Genomic DNA, 12,227 nt, shown 5'->3' with positions numbered 1-12,227 from the left:
TTACTCTCCTTCAAAGCCTGTCATGTTGCCCTCCCTGGGTGAGGGCCTGACTCGTCTCACGTCTCCAGCCCGCAGTCTCTCAAGTGCGGTTTCCACAAGCACAACTTCTTGGTCTGGCTGTTCTCTTTGCACTTGACAAGCCAGGCCAATGTAAGTATCTAGTGTCTGATCATCAATGTCGGGATCGATCGTGCAGAAGGCCGTCTTCAGATCATCTGCCTTCACCTCTCTGTTCAAAAACAACTCAGTCACTGGTATGCTGTGGTATGTGAAAGGAATATTTACTTATTTGTGCTACAGTGAGAATTCACATTGCGTGAAATGCAGAGCAGAGATGTCTTTTGATATTGGTATCTCTGCCTCTCCTAGTATCCCTTTGGTTTTTAAATACACATGTAATAGAGACTGCTAGGTACCAAATTTCAAACTGAACAGAAGTTAGGAAATGATACATTTGTGATAACTTGGGAAGACCTTAATTTCACTCTATTGTGCATTGTGATATCCTTTGTCACAGAACTGTATTTTTCCTTTCTAATTCAGTGCCCATGTTGGACGTACTTAACTTCACGGGCATGCGCCCACCTTGGGTGTTCTCAGTGCATGGCACCAGGCTCTTTTTCTACGCAGTAAGAGGTGGAATTATTTCTTGGATTTGGACCTTTAGATCTGCAGTTGTCAGTCATGTTTGCTCTTCCCGCTCCTGAGAACCAATCTCTGAGGATGTACAGGATTTTGCTGCTATTTTTGGATAGCTAAGGAGTGTTGAGACATGAGACTTCAGGTACTGTAGGGGGATTGTCGGTACAACCAATCTTCTCTACTCACTGTCTGCCTTATCCAAGTCCTTTGGGTCAGGAGCTGACACTGTTCAGTGTTTCGTAGAGCAGGGCTCAGCCAGGTTTTGGTATTTATCATGATATTCACAGCTGGGGCCTCCTGCACTGCCGAGGTGTCTGCGGCAGGGTTCCCTCCGCACGTGCTGCCCTGATCTACTGCCCCCATCAGCCCCCTCCCTCTGGACTTACGTTAAATCTCCCAGCTTGTTCCTCAGCTGTCTCTGCTCCCTGACATACTGGCTCCTGAGCTTTGCAACGAAAGGTGCGGTGCTCCCTTCCTCATCCTGAAAGAAATTACAGGTGTGTTAGCACTGCCCACATGTTCCAGTCTGGATAGGAGCTGCCCCCCCAAGTGAATTAAAATAACTCTGCTCTCCTAGAAATGGAATTTCCATGTGAAATAAAGAGAAAGAGTATGGAAAAACTCCTATCACAGAAAAGGCACAAGCTTGCGTTGCTGTTGCGTGCAGATGGACTTCAGGTGTTAGAGCTTGTGGTGGGCACTGCAACTTTGTTAGTCTGATAAACCTAGTTAGTCTGATAAAACTAATCCCTAAATTAGGCTTAATCGGAGTCAAAGGGAAAACTTAAGTAACATCAGCTTACTTCTTTGAATAAGGATATGTAGTCGATGAGGTCTTTGGTGCTGTCCAGCTTGTACCTGCTTGCATCAAAGAGTTCTTGGATTGAGTTTTTCCTTTTCAGCGGAAAAGCTTCCCTCACAGCCATGCTGTATGGAGGCGGGCAACAGGGACAGAAGTGTGTGTGCGCTGTACGAGCACTTAACGACTGCCAGCGTGGCTGGCTGGTTTTTAGGCTACCAGTGCATGCATGTATTCTGTGGGCCAGGTCCTCAAAAATTCATTGCTTTCACAGGAAACACATTTGAAGAAGCACATGCAGCTTCAGACACTGAAACAAGGGCAAAGCTTTCAGCAGAGCTTAGGGCTCGGGCGAACATTGGATGCTGAGCCACGTGGGAAGCTCTGAACACAGACGTACCGGTTAGCTGGTAGCCCAGACTGAATTGGTTAGCGCGTTTGTACCAGAGCCGTGTTCCCAGCTACGTGCTGGAAATGGCTGCTGCTTCAAAATGCTGTGTTTAGAGTTTCACTTCAGAAGGTGCAGCTGGCTGATGAACTGGGATAAGATGGACAAGCCTTGCACCTGTAGTGAAAGTCACAGAAATGCTTTCTGACCCATCGTGGGAGCACTGTGTGGGGTCCCGCGTCCCCTCAGGGAGCAGGGGCTGCCAGCTTGTCCCGCTACACGTGTGAAGCACCCCACGTCCTCTCTCAGGCCTCTTCAGCCGCACTACTCGAAACTTGCAGTACTCACGTTATTCTAAACCTAATGCCGAAGTCAATGAGTATAGAGTAGCTAGAGCTGTCTGCACAGGAATTTAAAAGAGAGAAAAGCCTCCTCCCCTGGCAGCGCTGGCAGATAAGCAAAACAGCAACAGTCGGCCTCTTGCCTGGACTGCTTGCTGCTCTGGGATCCGCTGTTTGAGCTGTCGCAGGCAACCAGCTCCTTTTGCAAGTTGGAAATCAGCCGATTCTGGCCATGGTACTGTTCTTCAGCCACCAGTGAAACGGGGAAGGTTCACAGGTCAGTAACTGCCCCATCTGTTCCTTGGACTACTTTCAAGAGGGAAACAAAACTGCAAAGGGACTGTGCTTGCTTCTAAAGCAACTTCTAGACAAGCAGCTTTTAGCGATTTACAAATTATTAAGCAAGCAACACAGTGGCTTGCAGGGTGGCTGTTCACAGTGGCTTCTTGTTGAACAACTTGGTTAAGCTGTTAAACCCTCAGGTGCAGATGGACGTCCTGGATCCCCCAGAATGACGGCAGGCTCCCTGCCCGGATAGTGATGCTTGGTCCCAGCTGCTCTTCCATTTCCAAGCAAGACATAAGTGGGGCAAGAGTAAGAGGACCTGGGGGGCTGCGTGTCTTTGTGTTACAGGAGATGGGAAGATGTGGCCGCGTAGCTGAAGCTCTCCAGCTCTGACACGGTGCTGGGGGCCAGGGAGCAAGGCTGCTAGGGCCTGCACGGCATGGCAATTCAGAGATTGTGTCCTGATCGTCACAAGCACTGCGTGGGGACAGAGTGTGAGCTCTTTCAGGAACGACCTCCTGAGAGAAAGAGATGTGTACGTAAGTCTTGCAAACAGAAGCCTCTGATCGGAGAGAGCAGATTCAATGTGACTAAAGCGTTGGAAAGAAATGGGGTCTTCTAGAAGCTCTGTTGGGAGCAGTAAGAGCCTGCCGTGTCTTGCATGGAGAGGATTCCCTTCTCCTGTGTGTGTCAGTGTTTACTCTTATTATCGTGGGAGGGAGCAGCTTCCTGGGGGAGGAATGGGAGACGAAGGTGCTTCGCAGAGGAACGCTTCCCTTGCCTGCTGCCTGTCACATCAGGGATGTCTGGGCAGAGGTGCGGCATTGGGTTGCGGGTTGCCTGCCTTCCCGGTGAGTACGTCGAAAATGAGCTCAGGATGTGGTTCAATTGACGGAGGCACATGTTCTCATAGAGGGTGTAAAACCATTCCATGGCAGCAGCATCTCCATACTTCTGGAGGTAGCTGAGAAAGAACTGGGGAAGACTGGATTGCTTTCCCATCTGCGGATAACAAGTGAGTAACTCCTGTAAGCAGCAGAACTAAATCAAGTCTGCCCATTTGAATCTAGCTGTTTGTGTATAGATGTCTGTCTTTTGGGGATCTCGCACAGTGCTAATGCATGCTAGCGCTGGCTGGAGTCTTCCTCGTTATTAGATCATTCAAAATGTTTCTCCCAGGTTTGTTCTCTAAATGCGGGTAAATTTACAATGAAGCTCTTCTGTTGCCGAGACTGCTGATAAAGTCTGTCTTCTCCTTCCTATTTTTGTGAAATATGTGGAAACTTGCTACCTATGAGGCGCTACCCCTCTGTCAGATTTAGCTGAGCTTGGCTCATGGGTTGAGAAATGGAAGCAGTTATTGGGGAAAACTAGAGCCAGACAGTGATTGCAGCAACGCTATTTCCCCAGGAAACCAAGCTGAAAGTAAAGACAGCTGCCATAGAAAACATTAAGCCATTTAGAGCTGATCTCAGAGATGTTTCTAGGCTTCTAGCTCAAGAGAAGAAATCTGTACAGTAACTCTGCCTCTCTCAAGGTTGCTCTCATATGACTAAGGGACAGTAACAGGGCTTGTCCAGTATATGGGGAGATGGTATCAGACTTGTCCCTAACGTGGGAAGAATTAAGCAGCCACTTTCAGTCCCTTTTTGAGCCTTGTATGGCCCCAGACAGGCAACCCGTGATGTCTGCCTTGGCAGAGAACACACACCTCACCCCTTTGGCCACCAGTTGTCACTCCTAACCCACCCTGGACGAAGAAGGGGAAATTCCAAAACCAAAGCACTTTTATATTAATTCATTTATCAATATAAATTATTTTTGCCCCTGCTTCTCACTTTTCCTGCAGTGACACCTGTTCCTCTCTTGCATGGGCACAAACATTATGGAGCTTAATAAAAGATTGGCATGGGTTAAGACCAACCCAGCAACAAAAACCCTGGCTTTGCGTTGGCTGCGCAGATGTTGCGAAGGTTTTGAGTACCTAAGAAGAGATGCTGCGTAGCCACGAGGGTATGCCGGTCTACGTAGCACCCCAGAACAACCGCAGTCGATTTAGCTAAGGTCTCAGACTCATGAGTGTGGCTGCTTTAGCTCAGGGTAACTGCAGTGGTTCCTCCTCTGCTCCCCCTGCCTTGTGAAGGCTTCTTCACTGACAGCTCAACTGCTCTTGCTACAGCTGCTGGACCATGGCACTTTACAGCCCTGGACGTCAAAGCAACCCGTGCCGACTTCTGGTTTCCTGAGTGCCTCTGGATTTGCAGTGGTGGCTGGGCATCAGCTGCTTCAGGAGCACTCAGCTGTCCCGGGAACAGGAGCTGCAGAAGGCGGCACAGGCTTGCTGCCAGCTGCGACCGTTTGTTCTTACAATGTTTTATGCAGTTCGATCCAGATGAAGCACTAGGCAGGACGTGGGTGAGACCGTGGCTTACCAAACTGGACTGACTGTTACAGCAAATGCTGTTTGTGGAGAAGGAAAATGGGACAAACCTGCTGTTCTAAGGCAATTTTCTCCTTCCAGACATCCTTTAGGATGTTCACCACATCCTTCTCGGTCAGCTTTTTGTTCTTGACTTCACCTTTGTGCCTCAGGTACACAGGAACCTTGTCATCTTTGCCTTAAGTGATGGAAAAGAAACACAGATACAGGTAAGGCATTCACCTCGCTGGCAGCAATGCAGCACCAAAGCCATGCCGTCAGCATCTAAAGCCATTGAAATGAGTCGTTTGGGTGGGTCTCACTCCCAGTACTATAAAACACATCTGTCGGCACCTCTGTGGTGTGCCTCAACTGCTCCAGGGTGGACCTGCTGAAGTTGGGCCTGCACTAGCCACATTGCCCATTCCGCACAGTTACGCCACTTAAGACTTAGCTCCTGAGTGATTTTAGTTGATGCCCTCCCTGTTGTGTCCAGGCAGCTGTGAGTACACCCGATCACTAGTGTAATGTATTTGCAGTCAATAAGTTGTTTATTACAGAAGAGGGATGCTAAAGCCCTCTGTGTTGTACTGGAAACTCTGTGGTCAGCTTGGGGCTTTCGGCCGGGACTACAGCTGCAGAGGAGGAGGCTGTGGGACCTTCTCTCAGCGGCAAGGAGCTGACAGACCTTGTCCTTGGACAAAACGGGACCGTGTGAGAGGTTCTACCCAGCAAGAATAGAAGAGGTAAGATCTTCCTCGGAAATATCTTCTGGGAATGGCAGGGCAAACAGCTCAAGCTTCTGGAAAGGTTGAGGAAGGGATGTTGAAGGACCAAAGAAATGCTGGGCTGTCCCTGAGAAAACCTTTGGATACAGTTCCACTTGGTACGATGTGAAGAATCCTTGTAACATTCCCTTGTCCCCGTATCATTTCCTGATTCCTCCACGTGCTGGGGTGCAGTGCAACAGGACAGCGTGAGTTGAATTAACTTTCTGATGCCATAAAAAGGAGGCATTCCCTACTATGTGGTCTTGCTACTACTTACTCTTAGTCATTCTAGTGCTTTGTCTGAGTTCATCTCAGCAACAGAGAACTAACCTGGGAAAAAAATGAATACTACTCTGCTGGATACTTGCCTGTTGCTGCAGCCAGTACAGGGGAGTAGGGACAGGGGAGAAGGACAAGGGTTTTCAGCAGCAGGAAGATGTTCATTTGTCTCGGCCATATAGTGCAGCATTAGTAAGGGGCTCTAGCCCTCTGGTAACACCTGCATCTCTGATTCTCCTGGCATCATTGTGAAGCGTGCCTACTTCAGCTGTGTCTTCAGTATGCTCACTCTCAGTTTCGGCTTTTCTATTGCACCTGAATTTTCCTAGCTTTAAAGTTCTTGGTGGTTACAGTGATTGGAAGGTGAATATTGAAGATGCCAGCTGTGAAGGCATCTGTCCCACCTTCCTAATGGATATTTATTACCAATTAATCTCGGTGGCAACAAGTAGAAAAGAAAGCTTGCACATACCCATCCGGGGAAGACATTAATCTGTCTTAGCGCTCCTGTTCCTATTTCTTCCAGAAGCACATCCACTAGCTGGTCGCTGGTCTTCCCCTCAGCCAGGCGGCCCCACCAGGAATCACCTCTGCAACAGCAAAAAGACGCCGAGCTGCTGGAAGAGGAGAACAGGCCCGCACGCACTGGCTTTGTGTGAATCCCACAAGGGGCCTTGCGATAGATACGGATCTCTAGACATCCAGTGTGTCTCCTGAGATGTCTGAGGCAAAATGCAATACCTTGCAAGCTCCTCTCTCTCAGGCCACTCCTAAAAGCCTAGGAGAAAACGGTGCGTTGCAGATAAGAAATGCACCATGGCAAAGTGTTTAAAGATGAGCCACCTTAAAGCAAACCGCTACTGGACACGTTTGGCACCTGAACACTTTGCCCAGTTTGGCCGGGGCGTGCAGTTGTGCTGGACTCGCTGGAGTTGAGCGCAGAAGTTGTCTCGCTCTTCTGCAGTCTCTCTGTGGATTTCCAGCAGTGTTTCGTATTGCTTCCAGAGCTGATCAAAATCCTTCTGCAGAGTCTTCATCTAAAGGATGCAGAAAGGAGGGTTGTGACAGACTAACCAGAGTAACAGACATTTTCTGTTGTTGGGGACCAGCTCAGGTGAGCAGTCCGTGTAGTCTATACGGAGAGCTGTTCCTGGCTGATTGCTGCTAGATCAGAAGAAAAAGAAATCATTTGTTAAATTCTATTGTTACCATTTACAGAAATTTCTGACAAAACAGGTCAATGACCCTTTTAAACCTGTTTTTATGTTTAAAAATAGGTCTTAATTGACTAGGAGAGAGCAGGAGAAACACAGGCTTCTGCTGTAGAGATTTTTACATGCATCCCCTTCAGATCCGCTACGCTTTATTTAGAAAGTGTTTCTCTTTTATCTGATTTATCTTTGCTCTACTAGAACAAAGGCACATTGTGATTCAGAGGTAACCACAGCTGTAGTCTGAGTTTTGAGGGCTGTGCCTGTTTGTTATGCCATGACATAGGGACATGAGCAGTGGATCAAGCTGTGCTGACAGCCAGGGCTGGAACGGAGCCGCCAATGGCCCAGATGTACCTTGAACAGCCCGGCACTGGTTTTTCTGAGCACAAAGGTAGTACTTTTTTGCCTTAATGGAGATTTTCATCCATCCCTCTTGATGGCCGTGCACTAACTATGTGGTGGGATCCAATGGGTTCTCTTTTTCATCCTCCTAGAGGTCAAGGCCACTCTGCCACGGCAGGACCCCATCCTAGCCACCAGTGTGTGTTGTCCCTTTGCTGACCTGCGTGTGTCATGGCATTGCTCCCATTTTTCTCCAGTGCAAGCTAAGCAGTCCAACATTTATTTCTAAAAGGCAGCAAACAAATACACCGTGAGGAACCTAGTCCAGTTCTTTCACCACTGGAAAATGCTTTCATCAGCCCCGTAGCTGGGTCGATGACTTTGGAGTTCCAGTAGGCTAAAGGAGCCATTTAATACCACTGGAAAAGGCAAAACCCCAGCCAGGCAGATAAGCGTTAGGAGGCCAGCAGTCGTTTCAGTTAGCTGTGGTTTGGACAGAGCTGTGCAATGTATGCGAGGTGAACCTAGGTCATTTATTTATATACGTGATGACTTCAGACACTAGTTCCCAAGCTGTAATCTGTGGGCCGTTACTGCTTTTATGGTGTTAACTCAGTTAAACCTGATGTTAAGGGTTTGTGATGGTATACAGATTTTGAGTGCTCAGGCAGTCTGTGACTTCGATAGATAGGGAGCTTTGGGGATCAGAAGACAGTGGCTTTTCATGTATTTTATGAACAAAGAAATGCCTTTATGTAAGCTTTAGGTTTACTGAGTCCCTATCCCAGCCTGAATACTGAAACATCGTGTTACGTTTGTATTTATGTGGTATAGCTTGAAAATTTGGAGCTTATGCTCACCTCCTGAAGTAAATCGGAGTATTTTTTCTCCAGTGATTCAAAATCTCTTCTGGGCACAACATCTCCGTAGTCTGCTATCATTGTGTTCAGCTTCAGCTGGGCTTTTGTGAGGTCCTGCCGGGCTACCTTTAATGCCAAAGTTAACTTCACCACATCTTCACCCTTGACATCTTTAAACAACAGCCACTGATGAAAGCCCAAGACAGTAAAATTGCAGTCGTAGTTTTCTAAATCTTCTCTTAAGCGTTTAGACCATGTAATCCTACAAAGTGTCAGCAAGAGCTGAATGGGCGTAGGCTGTATTACTATTAAAGAACTGCAAGTCCAGGAGTATATTGCAGTGTTGACATTGCCCTCCTCTCCCGTGCCCACAGATATGCAAAGGCTCAGGCTTGGCTTTGATTCCCAGAAAGGATCGCAGGGGGGCGAGCCCTTACGCAGCTGCAATGGCGACAGCCGGCGAGTAAGAAGCAGTAGCACCGTGGGTGCCTGTAACCCAACTGTGGATCAACAGAGGTTGTGTGCTGAAAGGGTACCTACCACCACGAGTAACCTCTGCGCCAGGTATTTGTGACACCTGAATTGTGGACAGGCACGAAACTGCCATCTGTGGCTGGGTAGGATGTGCTGATAGTTGGCACTGGAGTTAGAAAAATGTATTGGGCAGCTCCTGCCTTCAGTTTACCTGTTGTGCTAGGTACGAGCGTACAAGAAAACAAGCAATGACTTACTGAATCAGATCAGACTGGTAGGTACATCCCCGCCTATTCCCTTTCCTACCTGTCTATGCATCTTTTGTCCATGAATTTGTCTAACTTCTTTCAAGAACCAAAGCACATCTGAAGATGTTTCAGAGAGACTCTGAATTTTTCCTGCAATGCTGCACCCATGTGTGCGCGTTTGGGTCTCCATGCAGGACAAGTTCTCACAGGGATCCACTCTCTCTACCTTGGACTTGGCGATGTGCCGTGTCCAGCCGTTCGTTAGGCATATCGTTCAGTTTTGCTAGAAGCAGTTTGCAGGCACTGCACTCGTTGAGATAGCGAGCATAGCCCTCAGCCACGCTTGTCCACAGATGCTCTACCTGCAGGAAACAGAGGCTTGAACTGATCAGGAACGTGGCATCGGTGGGAACTCTTGGACTGGTTTGGTGGATCTAGAGCAGAAACTACGGAGCAGAGTGGGATAAGGGAAGCAAAATGGGAAAAACTGGCACAGGAGAGCCGGCAAGAGGTAACACTGTAGAAAAGGATGGATTGGATGGAAATCTGAAAGAGTTCAAACTCAGACATAGTGTGCAAAAGGGGGCTCCATCTGAGTGTTTAGCCTTCTAGGGAGTGAATTACATACATTTCATCAACTGAGTTACACCATTTCTCTCTTGTAAGCCATATCCAGAAAACCTTGCAGCAACTTACTCTGTCCCTGTTGCTGGTCACACAGAAGAAAACCAGCTGCTACTCTTACCAGTTTACCCCACTGGAACTGGTGACAGAAATATATCTTGGAGGGCAACATGGGACTGTTTTCCTGCTGTATTTTTAATTTTTTGCTGTAATTTTTAATTATAATTGCATTTTAAATTAGCGGCGAAGTCAAACTATCAGAAATCTGGAAGTCTAAGAATGGAGGTTATGTGTAAAACCATAGCTTATTCCCATGACGTGCATTTCATTACCCACTCGCCTCCCGTCACTGCCACCACCTGCCTAATCTCTGACATAGGGAATGAATCGAGATGGTGTTTGACTTCTTGCTCAGAAGACAACTAGTGCCTCGGGGAGCTCTGACTCCTGTTAGTCTCAAAAATACAAGCCCTCTGTAACAAAGCTGTTTTGCCTGGGTCCCTACACCGTCGTAGCCACAACCACGCTGCCACCAGCAGGTAAGTCAGCAGCTTGGATGGATCTTTCCAAGGAATTTTTGAATATCGAACCATGCTACAGTTAGAGTATTTGAATGCTGTCTCAAAAATGGAATTCTGGTTTTAGCAGAATTATTTTGCCCAACTTCCTTCACCCAAATTCCGAGCTTAAATAGCCCAAACTAGAATTTGGATTTGGGGCTCTATTCTTAGGTAAGGCGGGTATAACTTTGCTTTGCTCCTTTCAGAGAAGGTTCTCTGCAGCTCTGTGGTGCACGGAGGCCTGTGAATACCAACAAGAGGAACTGGCTAGTTCTAGGACTGCAAATGGAAGAAATATTTCTGAGCATTTTGGTCTAGCTAGTGAAGCCAAAGCCTCTCAGGTTCACCAAGTGCTAGCTAGATGAATGAGGAGCCTACGTAGTCTGTTCTGAAGCTTACCACTTAAACTTAGTACTTAAACTAGCGGATGAACGCAAATTCGGGTAGGGTTCCTCCCACTGTCATCGCGCCTCTGACTACAGCAGAATTGCTGTGTGACAAGGACAATTTGTTTCTTCCTCCTGCTCATTTTTCACCAGGAGGACGGTACAGCCCTGGCACAGGCTGCCCAGGCAGGTGGGTGTTCACCATCCTGGGAGGATCTCAAAACTCAAGCCACACAAGCTCCTGGCTGATCTGATGTTAAGCAGGCCATAGTTCTGCTCCAGACGGGAGGCTGAGCTGGAGACTCCAGATGTTCCTTCCAACCAGCACTTCTTTAATACTTCCTGAATTAGCTACAGTAGCTGTCAGGGCCCCAAGAACCTTAATTGTCCTGATCAGCCTCAGCTGGACCCTCCGTCCACACACTGTCTGCCCACAACCAAGGAGCTTTGTTTAAGCCCAGACGGAGGCTTTTGGTCTTTGTTGAGCTACGTTGTAGGTGTATCTGCCTCCAGCCCTGTCTCTGGATCCTAACTGCGCCTTGGACTGATGTTGTAGGTAGCCTTTCTCCTGGATGGACCCCTGTTGCAGTTTTGTCTCCTGTCCTGACTCTGGTCCTATCTCCTGCTACTCCCGGGTCCTTGCTTCCTCCCCACCACCACAGATGGACGCTGGGCCTAACGGCTTCATCTGGAAGGGCTGGGGATGACTGCTACCAGCGCCTTGCCTGTGCCCTGCCTGGTGGGCTCTGACTGCCCTGCAGTCACCCTCGGCTCCCGGCTCGCCCTTCCCCGTGCAGCAGGTCTGCTCTTCTCGCTCCAACAGGAGTGTCATTTCAACCCGAGTAGCTGAAACTGCTCAAGACCTGTATAAAGGTAATTTAAATGGGAAAGACTTAACTAATCTTGCCTATAGACATCAGTGCGACTGCACTGGCAGCAAGACGAATGATACGGATTTAAAGATGCTAAGGGTACAATGTTGTAAAGAGTGCATGTACTTTTACAGAAGAACTGAAAACATGAGTACCAGGAAGATATTTATTCCCCCCCGCCTTCAAATGTGACACTGGAAGAGCCAGATGGGACAACAGGTACAAGTGAAGACTTCTGACAGTGCCAGCGCAGCCTGTCCCAAGGGAACGGGATATTCTCTGGAATTGGCCAAGATCCATCATCACTACCGTGCCAGATGTTTAGTGCCTGCTCCAGAACTTCTGCTGGCACCAAAGGATGAGAGGCTGGGAGGTAAGGGATCAGATGTATAGAATGCATCCAACTGCAGTTGGGAAACATTTGACTCGTTGTTGTCTAATTTACCTGAGTCTGAAGAGAATTCTTCGCTTCCTTCATGTTGTCAATTAACTTTAATAAATGTTGTTTCTCTTGCTTTAATGTATTTATTTCATCTTTCTCTTTTTCCTGCAGTGCCAGTATCTGCCGGATGCACTTCTCGGAGACAGTTGTGACCAGAGCCTTCAGGGGCTCGAGGGCACGGATTGTCGTCGTCTTCTGAGCTGAGGAGAGCAGAGGTGGGGTCTCACAACGAGCAGCGCTTACAGCGGGTGGGAGATGCTCGCTGTTAACCCCGGCCCTTCC

The 12,227-nt window shown here is 48.1% G+C and overlaps 1 protein-coding gene across 1 annotated transcript; it reads right to left on the bottom strand.

Annotated features, from left to right (window-relative positions):
* TSNAXIP1 (translin-associated factor X interacting protein 1) lies at positions 1–12,145 on the bottom strand (the record flags this gene model as incomplete). The annotated part of the gene is made up of 11 exons (XM_009709776.1): positions 1–229; positions 1,029–1,123; positions 1,446–1,569; positions 2,314–2,424; positions 3,300–3,457; positions 4,946–5,074; positions 6,396–6,513; positions 6,785–6,960; positions 8,340–8,509; positions 9,288–9,423; positions 11,949–12,145. Coding segments are annotated over 11 exons (1,643 nt in total), but the record flags the coding sequence as incomplete, so codon positions are not given.
* Positions 12,146–12,227: the final 82 nt, after the last annotated feature.

Source organism: Cariama cristata, unplaced genomic scaffold (assembly GCF_000690535.1).
Source record: "Cariama cristata isolate BGI_N322 unplaced genomic scaffold, ASM69053v1 scaffold6171, whole genome shotgun sequence".
Taxonomy (NCBI): Eukaryota; Metazoa; Chordata; class Aves; order Cariamiformes; family Cariamidae; genus Cariama; species Cariama cristata.
This window is presented reverse-complemented; position numbering and strand designations above follow the sequence as displayed.